This window comes from Lissotriton helveticus, chromosome 2_1 (assembly GCF_964261635.1).
Source record: "Lissotriton helveticus chromosome 2_1, aLisHel1.1, whole genome shotgun sequence".
NCBI classification, from domain to species: Eukaryota; Metazoa; Chordata; class Amphibia; order Caudata; family Salamandridae; genus Lissotriton; species Lissotriton helveticus.
Window position 1 is genome coordinate 1,735,934,548 of NC_136059.1, and position 23,207 is coordinate 1,735,957,754.

Here is a 23,207-nt window from a genome sequence, read left to right on the forward strand (position 1 = left end):
TTGTTGCTGAAGCCCTGAGAGGCTCAGCAGCCCCCTTACTTGTGTAAGAGAGCCTGAGAGAGGCTCACCAGTGCCACAGTGGTGGTTCTTTGAGCCAGAGAGGCTCCAACATTGCCCAAACTTTCCCTGCACCAGTTGCCCAGCACTTTGTGGGCAACTGCCACGTTTAGGACCCTGACACTTGGGACACAGGGCGTCCTAGCCCCAACAAGGCCAGAGGGCCTAGGGACAGTCACAGGTGGTGACTTACGGGAGTTTGGCGCAATTGTACTTTCTATACACCTCTGAATGGGTAGTTTATTCATCATGTGTTCTCTTGTGCTGCACCTCTGAATGTGTTTTTATGCGTCATGTGCTTTGCTTTTACACCGCTGAATGTAGGTTCTGCATCATGTGTTTCCTTCCCCTGCACCTCTGAATGTGTTTTTATGCGTCATGTGCCTTTACACCTCTGAATGAATGTTATGCATTGCATCATGTGTTTTCCTCTTACACCCCTACAGGTATTGTAATACATAGGTGGTTGTTTTTCTCCCTAGTACAGGTGGTGCTAGTGAGGTCCTGTTACCAGTGATTACTGGTTGTGTGCTCTATTTTTATATTGTGCTACACTGATTTTACTGTCTAAAGTGCTATTTCTGAAAGTATTATTTCTAAAAGTGCTGATACCCCTGACAGTGGTCCAAGTGGCCCTGTCCTGTGCAATATCCCTTGTAAATTCCGCCCGTGCCTGTTGGCACAGTGTAACAAGATGTGTGTTTTATCTGATGTATATTTATTATAATACAAAGGCTATTTTTATATAACCTTGTGTGGAGTTCCCTTTGTGGTGGGCCTTTGGTTGTTGTTGCTGGGGTGCGTGCGCAAATACTTAGCCTACATCGCCTCCAAGTTTAGCCTTGCTGCTCGCGCCACGTTACCTAGAGGGTGAGTAGGGGTTATCTTGGCGTGTAACTCCCTTGCCCTGACTTGGGTGTGGTGGTCTCTGACTGACTTTGGCGAAAGCCCTGGCCAGCCAGGGATCCCATTTCCAACACTCAGCATAACGTATTTTGTGAATACACAATATCCAGCCCTCTCATATTGTACCACCAGCACACAGCATGCCACAAGAGAACACACACATCATCAAACGCCACCACCAACCCACACAGAAGATGCTTTTTAAAGACCAACCACCAGAAAGAACATTAAGCCGCTATGCTACACCTCTGATTACAGGCAGAGCCCAATAGGACCATCTTGAAGACTGCTCCCTCACCCAATATTGTCCATATCAGCCAAAGACCACCCATAGAGCATAAAAACTATCAGCCCATATCTGACCCTTTACACACGCACACTAATACTCATATAATAAAAGAACAAAAAAGGCATTACCCCATTCGCTCTGACACCCTCGCACTGACTTGCAGAGTTTCACATAATCCCACATACTACTACCTGGAATTTTTTAAAGCCACACTCACAATCTGGCAAAGTCAAAATGTGTGTCTGTGCTTCACTTTCAAGTCCCTCAGGCTAGATGATAATGTTGGCAGCGCATAGGACGCCATTGGTAACTTTTTGTATATAGTAACTTTGAAAGAGAATGTCTAAATAAGAGTCAAGTTATGTTACTGTTATGTTACTTTATTGGATATGTGTATAGCACAACTTTTGGCAATTACTTGGTCTCTTGGCGCAGACATTGGTCTGCAGTTGTGATTTCATCTAATTGGAGGGAGTTTTCATTCCTGAACCTCATTTGGCATGGGTGTGTGATTTGGATGGCGTTGGTTATACTAGTGGATATGTTTTAATAGGCAGTGGGCCTATAATTCTTCCAGCTTAACACATGAGTGGGATTATTTTTGCCTTCTTGCGCGTCCCAGGAACACTTAAACTATCATATGTAGGGACTTTACCATTTTAAAGGAACCGCACAACCAGTGGTATTAATCACTAACTCTAAACTACCAACTTCTGTGGCCTTAGTAGATGTTAAACTAGAAGGGCCAACCACGGCTCCAACTGTTTTTTAATTGCTCTTTATAAAGATTGTATTGTCTAGATGAAGTTAATATTTTATCATTATCATCAAACAGATTTCTAGGTTTGTTTAATTATTTATTGAACAATTTTATTTTTCAATTCATTGTGACGATACAAACTGACTAAATGGACGCTCCTGGGAGGATTCTTATATAAAAAAAATGTTTTTAAACTAAGCGGAAATAATGTAAGCTAAAACACAGGACCGAGATAAAACGTGTCTCTTGCACCATGTGTAAATATTTTAGCACTATCCGATATACGTTTTTTATTAATGATGCATGTTCCCCATTGTAATGATTTTTATTAATCAAACAATAAAGTTAAATTGTAATTGTAGTGGATCATCTTCGCAAGGTTGTTTGCAGTGGAGTATATGTTCCTTTGGCCCTCCACCTAACTTGTCACCTAATGTTCAAAAGACGCACGTTTGGTGCAAATGGACCTCTTTTGGTATTTTCATAAAAACACTGTAGCTGGAATGAGTGACTGTACTGTGGTGGCTACTGTACACGTGGTTAGTATCCAGTTGTGTTGACCTGTGTCTTGGTTTCCTTCACTAGTTCATTCGATACTTCTGAACCACCCACCCTTTGAGATCTTGGGCGTCTGATGTCACCTTACTTTAACAGGCATGTTTCCCTGTTCCCGGCCTAATCCAGTTAGAGGTATGCGTGCTCAAAACTCTGATTTCCGACCTGCCAACCATGGAACACATTCCTCGTTGTGATTTGTCCTAGATTGTGGGAAACAGCTCGAATTCTGAGGGGAGACTCTATGCTATTGCAACAAGCCACTCAGCCACAGCTGAATCTCTTAACCTCACTGCTCTTGGCCCATTTCACTTGTGCGGGGAGAATAAACGACGTCAATTTTGGCAAAAAAAGTTTGCATGAGATCTGTTAATGTAAAATGTCAGATTAAAAACACTAATAAAAGACTGTCGCAGCCAAAGATTTGAGCACTCCTTTCTGATTAATTACTCGCGACAGTTCCTTTCACACCGAACAGCTCTCAATTTTAATGGAAATTGTGTTCACTTTCCTTAAGTTTCCCACAGTATTTAAGATGTCCAAATAATTTTGAATTCAACCTTCAAGGATTGCGGTGACAGCGCGCCCAATGCAACCTTAAAAGGTTGAGTACTATGTCGCTGATAAGTGTGACACACTCAGGGTGTCTTCGTGCGAGGTGGAATGAGTGCTCCTGACGGTGTGATAGAGCCAAAGCGCTGCTGGAGACCAGTGTTCGAGCCTCGGGGTCGGGTCCACATCCTGTGATTATGGGCAAATCATTTAATCTCCCCGTGCCTGAATGTGTGATGTAAATACGGTGCTCGAGTAAAGGCCCCAATACCTTCGGGTCGAGTTCGCGCTATATAAAATATGCAAAAAATAAATAAAATGTGGGAGATAAATAAGGTGATTCAGTTTGCTGCGTTCAGTCAATGTAGGAAAGGCGAACGGTAAACACATTAGAAACAAGTATGTCAGTAGCTGCGGTCGGCGGCGACGGCTCCTGTGTGTGCCCGGCGGGTCTCGCTTTCTGAGGGGGCTCACGGGCGCTCCTCGGCCCACCGTGCGCGGCGGGGTCCGCGCTGCGCGTGGACGGGCGCCATCTGCTCGGTATTGTGCTCCCGGTTGCCAGGCTACCTGCTCTCCCTGTCACACTCGGCTGCCTGGGCCTGCGTTAGCAGCATTATCCCCGGCGCGCCGAGGGGGCTGGCGGGAGGCGGCCCAGGAGCTGGAGTCACGATTAAGCCATCTGCAAGTGTGGGGGAGGGAGGGAGGCCGCGGAGGGAGGGAGGGAGGGGCGGAGAGAGAGACAGACTGAGGGACCGGCGATCACCCAGCGAGACTGGCTGCTGCGCGCCCGCCACGGTCATGCGACGTCGTCTATCCCCATCTGCCGGCCGGGATCGGAACTGCAGAGTCTACACAGCTCACCTGCTTGGCTAGTGCGCCAGGGCTGCGGGATGATGCATGTTGGGTTTATTATCCCGATTTCTGCCACGGCAAGTTATTTGTTGTAGTTACTAAATGAAAGTATTGAGCCACACTCATTAAACGGGATCAATACATACGATACAAGCATCATACTTCTGCATAGATATTGTATTCCATGAATACAGCTTGTGTAATCAAAGTATTATAAAACTGAAACATGGCAGGTTATTACCATTAAAGCGATTATTCTGACCCTAAAATATAAGTTTCTGATTTTTTTTATAGTTTTGTTTGTTATACCTGTGTTTATCACAAACAGGCTTCTAGTATGGAAATTAAAAATTAAACAAACGGCTACCTTTGTTTTGAGTACCCATTCCCTGAAAATCTGTCGACCAAGCCCTCTAAATTATTAGTAACCTAATGGTTATATAGATTTTACTGTCGGATGCAACTTCACAGACCTTAACGTAGCATGTGTTTTAACGCCCACAGCACCCAAATTGCTCTGATCTTGCCTAAGCTCTGATTTTGAAATGCAGGTCCACATTTCTCATTGCATTATAACAAAATACGTAGGGTTGATTTTTTTTCGACTGCTGCAGCCGAAATGTGGTCTTTTTGACTCAAAATTCCAGTGAAATGAGGGATGAACGTTGTTATCTTCCAGTTGCTTATTTATTTATTTGGTTGTTAAACTGGCACTAATGAGCTGAAATCATTGCCCAAACAGTATGAACGTGTAGAAAACAAACAAAAATGAAGTAAAACTATTTAACAAGTGCCGAATTATGTCACATAATTGGTCTTTTCTTGTCATATAATTTAGTTAACCCTGTTGCATAATTTGCTGCTCCCCCGCCTCATAATTCCAGTAGTCTTGCATATAGTGTTGAACTGCAGGCAGTTTTTCATTCTTTAGTAATATATTTTCAATCACGTGGTGGTCATAGCTCATATTTATTTGTTTATTGTCTTGTATAGCCACAGCTTTTCCCCAGAAGCCACTTCCAGTGAGTGTGTTTACATAGGTTAGTCCAAGTTATGAAATTTAAATTTGGAAGCAGAAGAACTGTTTTCTGAGGTCGTTAGCCGTAAAGATGACATTTTGAGGGGGGGAGGGAGGGTGTGGCTCTATTCCATGTGAGAGGGGCTAATGGTCCCAGTGTTGTCAGAAATAAACAGGGAGGCTTCCATTCAGAGGCTTCTCTCATACTGTTTTGAAAGCCTATCATATTCATTGGGTTCCTCATGTTAGGTCCGGTGAGTTCCAGATCTGTGCGCCTATTATTCCAGTTATTTTACCTCCTTACATTTTTGTGCTGAGTCTTGTTTGTGTGATCAGATTTGTTCTGCTTGATCAGTTCAATGAAGTATGTACTGTCATGTTAATAACTGAAGGTGGAGCATGCCAATACCTAGAGTAATTGGAAGACCAAGCACAGCAGTTTTATCTTTGCGCAGTTGGTAACCAGTGGAGTACTCTCTGTGCTGCGGTGATGTATGTAAATTTTCTGAGATGCATGCATATTCTGGCTGTATTTTTATTTAGGTGGTGTGCTTAAATTGAGTTACAGTAGTCTACCGTGGAGACTATCAAGGGCCAGGAAAGTTCAATGCAGTGTTTTAATTGAAGGAAAGGTAGGATCCTTATAACTCTGTGGGTGGGCTTGGTACTGTTTACAACTGTGGAGGTGTAATTGTAATTGTAAAGGTTCTTCTATAGTGCATGGCTACTCGGAAGCATCCCAGCGCTTAGGACTAACCAGAAGGAAATAGATTGCAGAAAGTGCAGAGGGCCAACTCGTCTAGATCTTGGGGAACAGTACAGTTTTTAGCTTTTTGCGAAATGCGAGTAAGTTAGGCTCTTGACGGAGAGGTGGGGGAAGAGCTTTCCATAACTTAGCCGCATTTTGCGAAAAGAGGCGGCCCCCTGTGCGGGCCTTATTGATCCTAGGAATTGTTAAAAGGTTTTGCTGGTTTGAGCGGAGGTTCCTGGGTGGTTTATATGGCCTGATCATGTCATTTAGGATGGGGTGGCCCTTCCCATATAGAGTTTTGTGGACCAGACAAAGGGTTTTGAAATGAACCCGCTCCCTTATTGGAAGCCAATGTAAGGTACTCAGCGAAGGTGCGGCTGATGTGCGGTGGCTAGTACCCGTAAGTAGCCTCGCTGCGGAGTTCTGGGCAACCTGAAGTTGCCGGGTAACCGAAGCGGGGGCTCCTAGGTAGAGCGCATTACCATAGTCCAGCCTAGATAGAATAAGGGACTGGACTATGTTTTTTTTGGCTGCTTCGGGTAGCTGAGGGAGGATTTTACGAATTGTCTTCAGCAAGCCAAAGCAGGTAGCCACCGTCTTTCTTGCCTGGATTTTAAAAGACAACTCCGTATCCAGCCAGAAACCGAGGCTTTTTATCTCGGTTTTTGGAATGGGCCCAGGCCCCATACAGGAAGGCCACAGTGTGGAATTATTAAATGTAGCTTTTTTCCCCAAGTAACATCAGCTCAGTTTTCCCCCCATTCAACTTCAGATGGGACGAGTCCATCCATTTCGCAACCGCCTCCAGGCAGCTGCAAAGATTGGTTGGAAGGGACTCCACCTGGTTTAAGGAGACAACTAACTGGGTGTCATCAGCGTAGCTTACTAACTGGATTCCGAAGGGGGCCACTACCTCTGCCAGGGGCGCCATGTACACATTAAACAGTGTGGGGCTAAGGGAGGAGCCCTGTGGCACCCCACACTGTAATGGCACTGGAAGGGAGCAGCTGTTCTCTGAGAAAACCTTAAAAACTCTGTCGCTAAGAAAAGACTCTAGCCACATAAGGGCCTTGCCCGTGACCCCAATCCTTTCAAGGCGAGATAGAAGGACATGGTGGTTAACCGTGTCGAAGGCGGCGCTGAGGTCCAGGAGGATGATGGCCGCACTGCCACCCGCGTCCAAAATCCTCCTGGAATCCTCAACCACCCTCAACAGTGCTGTCTCAGTTCCCTGTCCCCTCCGGAATCCCGTTTGAGATGGGTGTAGCAGATCATGGGTCTCCAAGAAAAAAGCCAGCTGTTTATTCACCCATTTTTCGGTAAGCTTACTGATGCCAGGGAGAAGGGAAATGGGCCGGTAGTTGGAAAAATCGTCAGGGTCGAGGTTTGGTTTTTTCAACAAGGCCCTGCCCATGGCCAACTTCCAATCTTGCGGTACCATGCCTGACTCCAGCGAGGTGTTAACTAATTTAATAATATGCTTGCTGATATGAGGCAGAGCCAGGTTTAAAATGGTCATAGGGGCAGGATCGAGCGGGGAACCGCTCTTTATGGTGTTAATGAGAGGGGGTAAAAGTTCTGCACTGAGGGGGGAGAAAAATGAGAGGTGGGGCGGCGTAAGATCAGTATCACCTACCAGAGAGGAGGTTAGTTCAGCCATGGGTAGGGGGGAAGGGAAAGAAGGATATTTTGAATTTTAGTGGCAAAGAAATTTGCTAGTTTATTGCAACGAACATCAGATTCCTCAAAGGACAGTGCTGATGATGGCGGGTCCGGGTCTTTTAACAGAGATTTAACTATCTTGAACATCTCTCTAGGGGCATTTGCAGAATCCTCAATTTTTTCTGCATAAAAGGTAGATTTGGCTATGTTAAGGGAAGATTTATATTTCTTTATGGTAGATCTATATTTATTTTTCTTCTCCTCATCAAAATGTTTTCGCCATTGCCTCTCCTCCCGTTTACATTCCTGTTTGAGGGACCTTAGGTCTGAATTAAACCAGGGTTGTTTAGTGGGGCCTTTCTTATTTGTAATACATTTTTTTGGTAGCACACTATCCAGCAATTGTTCAATCCATTGATTGAAGTCTTTATTTGCCCTATCGATGTCCTGGTTGGCCAAAGGCTCGCTCTGCTTCAATATTTCTAGCCAATCATTCAGTTCTAGTTTCGTCCAGCGCCTACCTAAAACTTTATGAGAAGGTTTGGTAGAGCTGGGTCTGCTTGTCTTCCATGTGAATGGGATTACCATATGGTCTGACCAGGGAATCGAGTATGGTTCAGCTGAGGTCAATTCTACTACATTTGAGAATATGGGGTCTAAAAGGTTCCCTTTGGAGTGAGTGGGATGTGAAACTATTAAGTTCAGTTCACAGGCGGCTCGATCTTTAGTCAATTCTGTTGCAGTAATATCTAAAGGATTATTAAAATGGAGATTCAAGTCTCCTAACACTATGAAGTTAGAAACCGTACTAGCTAACTCCAAAGTGGTTTCAATTAGTCCTTCCACAAATTGTCCTATCGGGCCAGGTGGACGGTAAATTAAAAGACCAGAGAGTGACAGTTCTGAGGATAGTGTAATAGAGAACTGTATGCTCTCACAGTCTGGGTTAGAACCATCAGTCATACGACAGATTAGGTGTTCCCTAAAGAGAATGGCAATCCCTCCTCCAACCTTAGGTCCTCTATCCCTATGTTGGATCAAGTATCCTGGGGGAAGAGCTCGGACAATATCTGGGCCAGAGGTGGATTGGCCATTCCTCTTGCCATTTGAATGGAAAATCTATATCTGGAAATTAACCCGAACGAGAATTTCAGGCTTCTGAAATTGAAACACTTAGGGCCCCATTAGGATGGAGGGCGGAACGCCCCCGCCGGACCGGCGGGAGCCACGGCCGGCACAGCGGTAGCCACCGCCTGCCCGGCGGGGGCGATCCGCCCGCCATCCTCCCATTAAAGACCCCCCCGCCATATTACCATGGAGGGGGGTCCGCGGGGGACGGAAAGACCGTCCACCGCTTTTCCGCCCGGTCGAGAAGTCGACCGGGCAGAAAAGGGTTTAATATGTCTGAAAGACACCGCCAGCCATATTACAATGTGGCCTTTCACATGCCTTTCCATGGTGGCATTGCTGCCACGGAAAGTCATGCTGAGTCTGCTTGGGGGGCCTGTTGCGGGCCCCCATGGACTCTGGGGGGTGCACATGGGGGGTACCTATGGTACCCCCCTGTCTATCAATGAACAACGTGGCAGGCACCGCGCGGTGCCTGTCACGTTGTGCATTGAAAAGCACAACATGCATTTTTAGCATTGCGGCGGGCAGTGCTTTTAGCACCACCCGCCGCAATGTTAAAAATGCAGGATTCGCCCGCAAGTGTGGCGGGCGCATCCTAATGGGATGTGCGGGACCGCCGCTAGCATTGCGGGCGGTCCCATTTACCTCTGGTATGGCGGCGGACATACTCATGTGCCCCTTAATGTCAACTCTCCTTAATCCAGAAGTAGAGATCTTTGCCTATGTTGTGCAGGGGCGACTCCTCCGTGAGTGCGGAGGAGCGTCGCCCAACTAGCTCAGAACCAGCTGCTAAAAAAGAAAATTATATTTCATTATAGTTTTATTTTTCAGCAGCTGGCTCAGCCAGCTTCTGCAGAGAGGGGGCAGCGCCGGGGCATGGGAGGGGGAGGAGGAGTGCTGTGTGCACACTCCAAGTGCCCATGTGTATTTGGTCGGCCGTCTCAGGCGTTAGCTCTTTGCTGCCATTATTATATGCACTATCTTTTAACAGTTCTCCACCAGTACCAATATGTCACTACAGGCAATTGGGCAATTTACTTACCAAATTACAATACTCACTACATCAGTGTTCGGTTTCTTTTCAGTTAGAGCTCAGTAGTTTTGAGAAAGTCTGTATAGTGTGAAGAGAAGGAAGATTGAGTCCAATTGAATGAAATACTTCCATTGTAACTACCCTTTTGCATGAAATTTCAGTTGGGCAGAGGGAGAGCAATGCAGTATTCAAGCTTTTCCTGGACCACGTGTATTTTTGTTCTGTTCACAAGGTTGTTTCAGTGCATTCCGCAGGCTGAGGCCCCAGGCTCCCAGGGACCTGCCTCTGTAGTTCATTCGCTCGTTGATAAGTTACATAATCCTAGAAACGAAGAAGTACCTAAACTTCCATGAATTTTGTTTCTCTAGCAATAACTTTTAATTTATGTATTTTATACCATTTAGATTGTATTATACATTGTTATTATGTTGACATAGAATTGATACATTTCTTCCTGATGGTGTTATGTATTGCATATTTGTGATGATATGCTTAATGAGTTTATTTATTGTTTCTTTGTATTCCAATTTCATAATTATTTTAATACATTTCTTTTTTCAAACTTAAAAGAATGTGCATTTGGCCTTGTGTGTGGTGTCAGTTTTTGAAGCTATCCTTATCACTTGTTCCAGTAGGGCTTATGTATGGTGCATCAAGCCTTGAACTTTATTCGTGCCTTAAACTGAGAGCAAGTGAAGCCCTTTTGTTGCTTGATTTACGTGCGTCCACTTGCACTTCTGTTTTTGATGCCCTTCCAACTTGATCTTGCCACGAAGTTTCTTCAGTAGCATAGTGTGGAGGATGTTGCAATAGTCTAAATACCAGATCTTTTCGCTTCCACTTGGGTTTGACGTATTTGAACTATATTCTGCAGTGGGGAAAGCTACCAGTTGATGCCCTTGACCTTCAGTGGGTGACTCGTACATTTCTCTGTTTTGATGAAGTGGGTGAACTTGCTCCTGGGTTAGAAGGGAATTCAATGTTAGTGTTTCTGCTCTTCTGAGCATTAGGATCTGAGTCCTGACTACACAGATACATTGGAACTCACTTTCCTCTAGTCAAGCACATGGTCCAGGCACACAGTACAGTTGGCCTTCTTCACCGGCCTGTATACTAGCTGGAAGTGGATTTGAGTGTTATATGTGTATATATGCTGTTTTATTGATAGAACTACAATAAACCTTGGCATCTGCAATGTTCAACATTTAACCCCTTAACTTCTTAGAATGTTCCGCGCCAGTGCGGAACGTTCTATTGAGCGGGCGGGGCCGCGACGGCCAACAGACGTGCGCAGCACTACAAAGGTAGTGCACGCGACGGCCATTGGCCGTCAGAAGCAGCGATGAGGTTAACAATTGATAACATTACGAAATACACAAAGTGTTATGGGTTGAAAGGACAATTTTGGTGGGTCATGAAAGTCAATGGTCTATATTTAAGTAAGATTTGAAATTATTAGCCCAGTGTGTACATCAGTGCAAAAGTGCTGAACTAGGTCCCTAAGTATTCCTAAGCAAAGCTCTGGGTGAACCTTCCAGTAATTGTTGTAGTGTTTTTTTTACATCTCAAAGCCATTTTAACAGAGAATGTGCTCACTTTACTTGACCATACACAACCATACCATGTGTGTATGACTTATATACATAGATTGAGAAATATGGATGTGTCCTAATCTCCAGAGCTGCCAACTTTGGATCTGGGGAACCAGGTTAGAGTCCTGGTGTTGGCTCAACATCCTTTGAATCTGGGCAGATCACTTAATTTTCTATGCTTAAAATGAATCCTACCTTCTGTAATGTAATCTGGTGCTTGTATAAAGCACTCCAAAGCTCTTGGTAGCTGCTTGCGCTATATAAGAATGCAAAGTATGTGTGTAAATATATATATTTATATTATATTGTAAGTATAGAGCCCAAAGTTTGCTCCTGGGCCTCGTTTTAATACAAAAATTAATATGAGGCCTTTCTCCATGCTCTGCGGCAGAAGGGCTTTTTCAAATTTGCTAAAATCACTATCATCAACATCAAGATTTTTCAGAAGCATTGTGATTTGAGTGAACAGATGCCGTAGGCCAGCACCGCACTCTAAAAAGTGTTCCAGCTCCAGGCTGCAGTGCAATTCACCATCTGCACTCTTAGGAGCAGATCAATATCTTCGCCACAGTTCGATACTAAAGGACGTGGTCAAGGTTGTGACGTTTATAAAACAATTGCAGTTATTACATTAGGAAATCGCCTCCGCCTCATGCCCATTAAAGCTAGGTGGGGCGGGAAAGTTTGTCTTTCTTCAAACGGGGTCATGGTTATGAAAAGTTTGGGAAGCACTACTGTAAGGTATTTTAAAATGCAGCCACTTTGTGACTAGTTAAGTAAACTAGAACATATTTTCTATCACATTTGTCCTTGCCAGATTCTTTGTAGCAGATTAAAAAAAATGTATAAGTTGACTTTCATTCACACTCTGCTTTTCAAGTTAGGCCCCTCAGGACTCCACCTCCTTTACTCTGCCACACTTTGATCCCCCAATTATGGGTTCCCTGAGTTAATTTTTTCCAACGCCACTGCTCAGTGTGCTAGTACTTTTGACATTTGAGGAAAGCTACAGATGAATGTGAAGTGTTCAAAATTCTTGTACCAAGGTCCGATTCAGCAGGCTCCGCAGTAGGATCTCCTTATAAACCAGCCCTGGTCCTTTCTCAAAATCCAACCGTACCAAAGGGTGAGCACATTCATCCGATGATAGTGGCTTACTCTTTTCATTTTCTCTTGGACTACTAAAAGGTTGGGTTACCAAAGAACCCTGAGTCTCAGGAGGGCTGTGTTTTTGTCAAATGAGTCCTTTGGAACTAAGTGCACATTAAAATGTAAAAATAAAGCCCCATCCTGGAATCCGGCTGACATTAATGTGGATCCACCAGAGCCCCTGTTAACAAGTCCAGAATCGAGCTTGGAGTTTTTTTTTCTCCAGATATTCTTGGTCTTTCAAATGGATGTATCTTTATTTCACCTGTATTCATTGAATGTCTCGTTATTCATTCTGGTGTGTGTAACTAATGAGGCATGTTCCTTTCTTTACTTAGGAGCAAAACGCCGTGGGCATGCCTCGCCCCACAGGGCCCATGCAACAATCGGGGCCGGGGTCTGGAAATGTGATTTCAGGGGCGAGCCCTGGCACCCCTGGATTCCTGGCAAACCAGCCGCAAGCCGCCATCATGAAGCAAATGCTGATCGAGCAGCGGGCTCAGCTCCAAGCCATGGAGCAGCAGAAGCAGCAGTTCCTCCGGGAGCAAAGGCAACAGCAGCAGCAAATCCTGGCAGAGCAGGTAATGCTTCACTTAAAAGGTGTTTTTTTCAGCTGACACCGCTTTTGGTCTAGGTTTTACTGCAGTTGTACTTCAGTGTCACCAAAGCAAGCTGTTGTATTAATGGTGCCAAGTAAATGCACTCACTCACTCACACTCACTCACTCACTCACTCACTCACTCACTCATTCTCCCTCTAGGTGACTCGCTTGTGTGGCAGTCTGTTTTCTCGGCTATCTTACTTCTCTGACGTGAGTCTACTTTTCTTCGCCTCTCCATTGATCCTTCTCTGGTTCTGTTTCTCACTCACTCTCCCAGTGACCGTAATTCCACTGAAACTCTCCTTCAGTCACTTTTACTCCTTTTTGCCTTCCCCTGCCAGGATTCCCTTGGCAGTCCTTTCTCTGTTCTTTTTCTTTCCTGTTTCCTTTGCCTAGTTCTCACTCAAACACAAAGACTCTCTGCCTCTAGCGCTCACTGTTGTCTCTGGTGTTACCTCACTCTCTCAGCCGTCTTTTGCTTCCAGTGCTCTTGCTATCTTTTCATCTGCATCCTTTTGTTTGCTCTTACTCTTTGGCTTCTCTCAGCCCAATCTCTCATGACTTCCCATCTTCTCCCTGCTTCTCCTGCATGCCCCTTCTCTCTAGAGGTTTGATTGAGCTTCCTGGCCAGGACTTCAACCTACTTGCTTGTCTGCACTTGATTGAACAATCTTACAGACATATTCTCAAGCATTACCTATGCTTTCTTACTATTGTTTCTCCTTGTTTGTCCCAAGATTGGTTTTAAAATTACAGTTTCCTTTACCACTTCAACTCCTCCATGCATTTGCTATCCTTTCTGTGAAAACTTTTTGTTGGAGCTACTACTATTCATATGCCACCCCTTTCGGAAGAGTCATGTGGTGACGTACACATCTTTTTCATAGGGAAAGGCAGTGTTTATTCTCATTAGAAATAATAGAGTCTGAGTTGATGTGAGGTATTCACAGGTCTAGAGTGTGTAATTCCCTCAAATTTCTATGGGCATTTGGTAAACAAGTGTGCATCAGTGTTATGATGGGATCTATTAACCAAAGTAATTATTAGGTAGGCATTACTGCTGCTTCACATTACTGAGGAACATGGTCGGTCTTTTGTTTACAACAAAAAAAACAATAACTGCATAAAAAGGAATACATATTTTTCACCTGTTAGCGCGTTTTTCATCCTTGTAGACCGGTTGCTCTTCCATCTATCCTCTGATTTACCTATCCAAATGTAGCCTTTTTGTAGAACTAAAATAGGTTTCTCCCACAGAACCGGCGTTTAACAAGACTCTGCCTTTTCTTGGTCTTTTCCTCACCTGTGTATAACCCACTGACTGCCCACATTTCTCCCCCCCACAGGCAACACAGCATTGCCATCCTTCTTTATTTTTCACACCCTCCATAGTGCAGCAAAGACACACTAACCATGCACAAGCAAAAAAAAGAATCCTTTTTAAGGTTGGTTTTACACTGGCCCTGCCTAGGTTCCTCAGCCATCTATGGGCCAATTAAATTACAGGTAAGGGAACATATTTGATATTGTGTGTGTAATATAGTAACAGGTCTTCTCTCCTTGATTTCCACCAAAAACATGTTGAAGCTGAAATGATAAAGGATAATAAAAAGACACAAACAATTCTCTCTCAGCACACAAGTTTGCAAGATTTATTGGGAACCCAATCAGAATGCAAAATAAACGTGCAGCACGGAGACCTCAGCAAAGCTTACTGAGTGCCCAATTGGCATAACAGTGCAGAGACATTTTATAGATACAATCCTAAGTGGATGGGCATCACAAATATGTAACACAGATCAGACTATGCCCTGCTGGACCAATCAGTGAAGGCTAATCCTGGTATGATACCTTCTAAGGCCCAAATTACGTCTATGATCTGGTGTTGCTGCCCACGTGTCATCGGCAAAAGCAGATTTGGATTATATGATCTCTCTAAAGCTTTACTGTTGGCTCTGCGAGGATAACTCTTTGTTTTACTCTATGAGGCCTTTGGCATTGCGAATTTAAACCGAAATGCCCTGAAAAAAGAGGAAAATGCCATCTTAAATCAGTGCAGGTGAGTGAGCGGCCATATTGAATCTATTTTGCACGGTTTGGCCATGCAGGGAGCCCTCCCAACGAGATCATTGTAGCCAGTAGCTCTTAATTTTTCAAACTGAGAATCTTCATGTTCTACATTTTCAAGGTGATGGATTATCTGTAAATTGCAGTAATTAAATGCTGACAAATAATAATTCTGTTCCACACTCTCGAAGTTACCATAGGTCTCAATTAGTATAAAAATCTGTGCTTTTAAAAACGTTGGAAGTCAAAAACCAAGTATAAATCTCTGTACAACAATGCCCTCCTGAAAGTCATAAAAGTAAATGATTTCATCGTATTAGGCTGAATGTGTGAGGCTTAGAAACCTGGAGCTCATACAATAACGTCCACCTACTGACGTCAGAAATATAAAATCTGTAGCTGATCTGATCAAGCATCCTCTTATGCAGTTGCTGCTGCACTCTGACTCAGCCTAGTGCTGTCGGTCCCTTAAACAAGCACCCGATTGCCTTTGAGATATGCCTAAATAACTCCCATTAGCAATTGGTGGCGAGTGTGCGCTAAATGACTGCTGGTTCTGAACACGGGTGAACACGTTTCTCCCAAAATTCACGTCAGTAAATTCTGGTTGCTTCATCTGGGTGTAATTACCCTGACCTCCCAAATTAATCAGGGATGTCACTTCCCTAGAAGTACCATGCCCTTTGACTGCTTCTCAATGACACCACCCTTCAATTTATTCAGATGATACATAATTGAACTTGGTTTTGAAATAAAATTGAAAATGGCAGTGGTGCAGCATGTTTAGCTGTGGTGGGTATCAAGTGCAACCAATCACACCTAAAGCTAAATACCTATTTAAAATATTTGGGATGGTTAAATCACACTGATTGCATTTGAATCCAAATTCGCTGCAAGCAGATCCGATTGGAGGATTTGCAAGAGGCAACATCAGGTTTGCAGCTTTTTTTGCAGTATTCAAATGACCCCTCAAATATTGTTCTTCAAAACTAGCTCTTCTGGGACAGAAATGTAAATTGTATGTTTGGGAACTGCGCTAAGTCCCTCTTTGGTTCTAGTGGTTAATTTGTCACGTTCTTAAATTTTGTGCTTCTCATAATGTAGTACTAGCTATTTGTTTGTTGCAATTTGTTAAAACTGCAGCAAATATTGGTGCTGTCATGTTTTGCTGGTGTGTTTGAGGCTATTGTGTGGCGTGGGGTTATTTGTAGGGCACCTCGGACAGTACTCTACCCGATATTATAAGGAACTAAACCTCTTGTTTGCCTTCCCATTATACAGAAGGTACCACAAGAAGCTCACTTCTTCTTTTCTCTACAGGCTGCCTACTTATTTTTCAAAGTAGATTTTGCATCTTGCTGGCTAGGACACTTGCTTGGTGCCATTCGCTACTACTTTTGCAGCTGCGCAACATTCTATGTTCCCTTTGCAGCAACGCTACACCATTTTCATGTTGCTGCTTCCTACAGGCGGAGACCAGCTTGAGTGTGGAATGGCAGTGTAAAGTGAGCAGCCATCGATATCAGCAAGGCTTATGTTGAGTAGATGCTGATCAGACAGGGACCATCTCTGTTAGCCGTTGTATGTTTCACGATTGCCGGCGACAAGGGATCTCAGCCTTAAAGGACTACCTTTGTTTGCTCTACTCAACAGAAACTAGGAGCCTATGCTGTTTCTCTTTCCAAACAAGTTCGAGTTTCACAAAGTGGACCCATCTGTATCTGACTGTGATGCAGGAGGAAGAATGCAGCTTGAGTTCAGTAGTGCAAGTTTTCTCTGTAGTAAATATTGTGGTGTGCTCTGTCCCACTACTGGGTCTGTGAATCCCATCACTTGTGTTTCTCGTTTTCTAATAACATGTCTCCTTCTTTCTCTTCTCTTCCAGCAGTTGCAGCAGCCGCACATAGCCAGACAGCATCTTCAGCAGCCGAGGACTCAGTACACAGTGCAGCAGGTCAACCAGTTCCAAGGTACGAGCAAAGTGCTTTTAAGATGGTTGTGTTAATACCATAGACTGTCCTCTGCACATTGTAAACTGTTTGCCAGCAATGAGTAACTTGGTGATGCCACATCCACTCCTCTGTTGTTCTTTTACTGCTAGCTGGTGAGCATGATACATAATCCTGCTAAAACATTTTAAAAGTGATACTAATTCACCTTGGAATCGAATCAGGGATTTGTTGGGGAAATTGTGTAAGTCTGGTTTATGAAGTACACCCATTTACCCAAGAACATTTTCAGAGTCGTTTGTCCTGTCAACTTATCCGTTCATATTTATCAACCTTTGAAACCGAGATGAAATGTTGTTTTTTCTCAAAGGAGATCGCCGAATGAATTCAGCAACTGATCTTAAAAACACCCTCTCAGGGTCTCAGGGCATCGACAAAACGAGATCCGGATTCTAATGTTGGACAAACCAGACATCTTTTGGTCTTCGTAGATTGCTTTATGTTGCAATCAACTCACATGGCTATTTGTAGGACTTGATAAAGTCAGAGGAGCTGCAAGTTCAGTCCATTTCAACAATATAGACTGGCACAGTGCTTGCCTTTGTGGTAGTGTTTGCTCTTGCTGTGTGCATAGGCTCTTGCTCTGAGCACCTAAAGTGAGCCGACGTGCAGGTTGACAGTGAAGACCGTAACTTTAGCAAGCACTTCAGATCCTTCTTAGATAAGTTGCAAACCATTAAAGGTTTACTGAGGTGTAGTTTGCACATCAGGAGTGTTAGCAAAGAGGAGACATTGACTCCGCCTGCCAGTCGCTGGTTTTGAAACCCTTCAGATGTTTAACGCAGGACTGCTCCATGTGGCTTGTTTCTCTTTCATGGTCTCATTTGGATTCTGCACACACATCTGACATAGAACAAACCAGTGAATTCAGAGTTCACCAATGTTTGTGGCTACACTGACTTAAACCAGGGCGCTTTATCTGCCTCTCAACCCTTGCAAATTGGCACCTTTATTCTTCCTCCACAGTAAGAAGTCCACCACATTCCCCTCTTCATAGAGTTAGGCATCGCATAAAGAATTCCTATGTGCTCCTCCTGCTATTCTTTCCCATGCCTGTTCCGCGAAAATCCTCGTACTGCAGAGAAACGAATGTTATCACTTTCGCGGTGACCACTTTTCAAGCGATTATATGAATAAAGACGCGTCTTGGACGCAGTTTGTACAGCCTCATCATCAACTTAAGTGTACAGTTCTAGGACCTGCATTATTCTGTCTCATCCCAAATAGTCTCCTTGCTAGGAATGTGAAGTAGCAAATTGTTCTGCAGATTCTCTATCAGTGATTCCAGTAATGTTACATCTCAGTGTGCTCGAAACTTTGCCCCTTTGAAAAAAGGATCACACATTCTGGTTACTTTCCCCTGTGAAATGTTGTGTAGCCAGACTTAGACACTGTACTTGTTTGTCTGCCCTGCAAACACCAGGCCATCCGTTCTATCACTGCCAGTCTGACACCCGCTATACACCCCTCTTGGCGTCTGCTGTGGAATCTTAAGAAAGAAGGATTTTTCCAAACCTCAGTTATTTTAAGAACACAGTTTCACACATTGTTCCTGTTCGCAATCATTCAAACCATTGGCAAAGCCCTTCAGGACATTTAGATACTGCTGAAACCCACCTCTGTCCAGCCGAATTCCTGTTTTATTGAGCTAGTAGGTTTGTGCACACATTATTCCTCATACAGGTAGTGCGCGTACTAAAATGTCGCAATGGGATACACCTTAAATAATGTTAGGAAAATGATCATGAATCATACCAAAAGGATGGCCATCTTCCATGCTCAACAGAAATACATGTGGAACCGTTGCTAGCTCTGTAAAGCCAGGGTTAAGGGATCAGAATATCAAGATGGATGCCAAGCTCCAGTACTGGGCATGCCGTACAGAAACGGTTGTGGTCTTGTACATTTATGAAGTTGGTTCATTTACTAGTACAGCAAAAAGCACAGGCTCCTGAGAGTGTCATGTTTTATGAATCCAGGATTTGATCGAGAGAGTAACATAACCTCCCTTGGTCTTGTCTAAGGTGCTTACTTTTCATATGTGGGTGGTATAAGTATTTATAGATAGCAGGAAAGTTGTTGAACAAGCAGCAAAAGTGACATAGTTCCCAAAATCAAAACTGTCTATTTGAATAAACCACAAGCAGGCACATGGAGCTTACCTCTTCAGATAAATTAGCCTGTGGATCAGCACTGGTTGCCCTCAGCCGGCATTAATTTCACGGCCTTTTGCATCATCTACAAGGCAGTGGTGACCAGAGCACGACCCTACCTGCTAGAAACACTGGCCATTTCCAGAGAACAACAACACGCCACAGGGAGCGGGAAAGAAAAACTGAAGGCATGGGGCAGCATCCCTCTGCATGTGAGCTTCGCCTCTACCGCATGCAGTTCAGAAATTAGCGGTAGGCCTGTCTCTTCTGTGAACCTCTACTCTTGTCAGCAGCAAGGGGCCTACCAATTCTCCTCCAGGATCCAACACCGAAGACCTCTAGCCCATTGTCCACCACTTATTTGACATGATCTTGAGTTGCCTGCCAACGCTGCCAGGTGTATGGCGCTTTGTTGCTCCCCAACTTTAAACACGTCTCACATAACATCCATGCAGTGGATGCTCCCCTGGTTGAAACATGTTGCATGCATTTCAAAGGTGCACCTGCAGGATTTCCCCACTGTTGATTTGGGAAGAGTCAAAGAACACAGATTACCATTCGGTAATGGACAAGGCGAAGGTGGAGCTCTGGTGTCTATGTTGCCAAGTGTCATTATTGTTAAAAAGTCAATTTCCCATGTTGTTCGGTGTTTGAGAGTATGCTAAAGCCTCACTTCCGGGGCCTTGTCTGTTTTGTTGTCGTGCTCGACGAGTTAGGCTTTTGTGACTAATTGCTTTTGGAAATATGTGAAAAGTGCTACTGATTCAGGCTCCCCTCTCTTAAGCCCCGTTGATGTGTTGAATTTCAGAGCTCCTCTTGAAAACAGTTGACTCATTTCTGCCTGCGTTCTGCCAGCATTGTTGTCAGAAGGGAAGCTTCTTATATGCTGTAAAAGAAAAAAATGAAATTAAGTAGCCTTGTGAATCACGCAAAGAAATGACTTGCCAACAATTCAGCAAGGCCGCAGTGGTCCTTTTGCAACTATAGTTTTCTTCGGGCTTAACCCTTTGTTGCCTCTTCCAGTCACAAACCATGCAGTCTCGGTCACACACAATAGTGGCTGTATGACAGCACCTTGGGTGAACCTTGTTCCTTTCCTTCCTTCCCTTCCCCAATGACAGCATATTCTTCATGCTGTTACTCACATAATTCCTTAAAAGGCCATGTCTTGGAGGTGATGAGTCCAACAGTGCACCTAGAAGCATCTTCTCTGTGCCTCTTCAGGTAGGCACTCTTCCTGGCACATGACCTTGTTTGAAATGTCATTTATTAGCCTATCTTGCTTTTGTAATAGTCTGTTTTCTTTTAATTTGTTCATTCCCTAAGTACCAAAACAAAATTATATTTTGCTTGTCATAGTCACCTCCTTGGCTGCAATTGGGTCTGGTTTTCTGGCTTAACTACCAATAATACCACGTTCGTGACAAAAACAGTCGTCTTTTAGTCATTCGTTTGTTTTTTTGTTGTTGAAATATTTCTTTGTCATTTTTATTTTCACATGCGATTTCATTATCATGGCACATACACAATCCGTCTCAAAGATACAGGCAAATATAGTATACTATACCATAGTCATGTAGGCCAAGTACTGACCTAAGTAATCAACTGCGTATAGTAAAGCAGTTGCAATTAACAAATGGGTAACAGTGTTGCGTACCTACTACTACCATTAACTAGTGTGGCCTAGGTGGCCATTTCAGTAGAAAGGGGTAAACATGCCGGGGCTGATGCAACTACAGTTATCCCTTCCAAAGTCTACTACGGGGCTAGCCATGCCTAAGCACAGGTGTGTTGGGTGGGGAAGGGTTTTTCTGTTTTTGTGGTATCCCAGAAGGGGCGGGTTAGGAACGCATCATTCAAACATACGGGACCAGTGACCCAGGAGGGAGGTAAGATGTGATCTCTGTGCCTGCATTCCCCCACCAACATTGAAGTGATTTAATCTTTGGGTAAGGATGGGATGTGTAGAAAGGATTCCCAGACTGCCTCGCGCACTCCCATTTGATCATTGAGTTTGTTCACAGTCTGCAACCCGTGCCAGTTCTGCATATCAGTCTGAAGGAGTTGGGGGAGAGGGTTGCCTGTAGTGTCAAAGGATGCACACTTTGGCTGACCCAAGGGCTGTCATCAGCCAGCCTTGTGCGTGTTTGATGAGGTCACACAGTTCGCCATGTCAAGGAGGAGAGCCAAGCATATTGAAGGGTATATGGGCAGTCCCTGATTAGAAAGTGTCGGCAAAACTGTGGTCCAAAACCCCTGGAGTGCTGGACAGTACCTCAGGGTATGTGGTAGATAACAGTCCCCAACTCTGCATCAACAGCATGAGGCATGCCATAAAAGGCCAGCTTTGTGCAGCTTTTGGGGCATCCAATGCCTGCTGTGTAACACTTTGAAATAGTGGAATTTCAGTTTGGCTTCTCGCAGGACGGTGTTGTGTGTGTGGAGAGGAGTCTTTCAGTCATCATCAATGTAGTTTCTGGGTAGTAAGAGTTGCCATTTATGCTTAGTCTGTTCCCTTATAGGTGTGGAGAATTGTTGGTCCATAAGCAAGTTATATAAGCCATCAGGTTTCCAAAATAAATACAGTGTTACAGGGAAGAAAGGAATCTCGGATGCTGTGCTCAGGCGTCCCTTGATGCAGTTGCGTAATTGGGAATAGGACCAGTTTTGGGATTCCGATTGAAGTGTTGAAAATATCGTAAAGCCTAGTCTGTCAAATAGCTAGTCGACGCTTCCTATCCCCGCTCTCTTTCAGGAGGACCAGGAGATGGTGTGGCCGCCAATGCGTTACCCATGATTGCTTCCAATGCGGGCAGAGTTGTGGAGCCTCTGGTTGTTTGACAGCAGAGTGTGAGAGGTCTGCCACTCGGTTAGCATGACCCTGCTTATCGGGTTGGCCCACTGCAGTGTGCCTGCCTTTTGTAGATAGAGAACATTGAAGGACCTGTTGCAGTTCAGGAGTTTTTTTCAATGGTATCCAACATGGGCGGGTCTGGGGCCTGGGTCATCCACAGGTGCTCTGGGAGAGGTAGTGCGCTGTGCAGTATGAGGATATGTGGAGCAGGCGGAGACCTTCCAGACTCTGTATGGGCATAGAGCTTATCCAGCTTCAGTCGGGGTCGCATCCAACGTCAGATAAAGAATTTGATGGTGGTCTTGATTTGTGATAGCAGTGTCTTGGGTATCAGGATTGGAAGCATTCCAAACACATCATTAAAGCTGGGGGCATTTACCATTTTCACTGCATGAACTCTGCCACAAAGGGAGAGCTGAAGAGCTGACCACATTTCAAAATTAGTCCGAGTTTTAGTAAGCAAGGGGAGTGTGTTGTCTTCTGCCATGTGGGATAAGCCCTTGTTCAATCGAATCCCGAGGTACTTCATTACCTTGGGAACCCATTGGCAGTTGAAGCCTTCAACACAGGCTCTGGTGGGGACCCTGGACATTGGCACCACCTCACTCTTGGCGAAGTTTAGCTTCTAACCTGAAAATGTGGAGAAAGTATCCAGTAGTCTGTGAGGGCTGTTAGGGACCTGAGTCTGGTCACCGTCATTAGGATTTCATCTGCGTATAAGAAGAGCTTTACTGTGCGCCACCCAGGTTCACGCCGTGTATGGGGCGAGGTTCTGAATGCCATTGCCAAGGGTTCTAAGTTCAGTCAAAATAACAGCGGGGAGAAGGGGCATCCCTGCTGTGTCCCACAGTTAATCGGAATGCTGCAAGACTGAAAAGCTCCCCAGTTGGGCCTGGCCTCTGGGTTTTGGTAGAACCATCCCACTTTGGAGATAAATTGCTGCCCCTGGCCAAACATCTGAAGGGCTTTGAATAGATAAGGCCATTCCACATGGTTGACGTCCTTCTTTGTGTCTAGGTATATCGCCATGGTCTCCCGGTCCTAGGGAGTGGAGGCCACAACAGGTGCGCCAGAGTTTGAAGGTGGTTCCAGGGTGAGCGTCCTGGCACAAACTCGACTTGCCAATGATGTATAAGACAGGGAATAACCTTGCCGCCAAGATTTTAGCCAGGATCTTGATGTTAACGTTGATCAATGATATAGGCCTGTAACTCCT

General features: G+C 44.5%; 1 protein-coding gene across 3 annotated transcripts in view; it reads left to right on the forward strand.

The window, feature by feature from the left end:
• MAML3 (mastermind like transcriptional coactivator 3) overlaps positions 1-23,207 on the forward strand; it is a 572,069-nt gene that overhangs the window by 533,114 nt on the left and 15,748 nt on the right. For 2 of the 3 annotated variants that reach the window (XM_078676684.1, XM_078676687.1), the window contains exons 3-4: positions 12,646-12,888; positions 16,861-16,945. In XM_078676684.1, coding sequence (XP_078532810.1) covers positions 12,646-12,888; positions 16,861-16,945 — 328 coding nt within the window. The remainder of the gene's footprint in view (positions 1-12,645; positions 12,889-16,860; positions 16,946-23,207) is intronic. The other variant, XM_078676686.1, reaches the window with a different exon arrangement.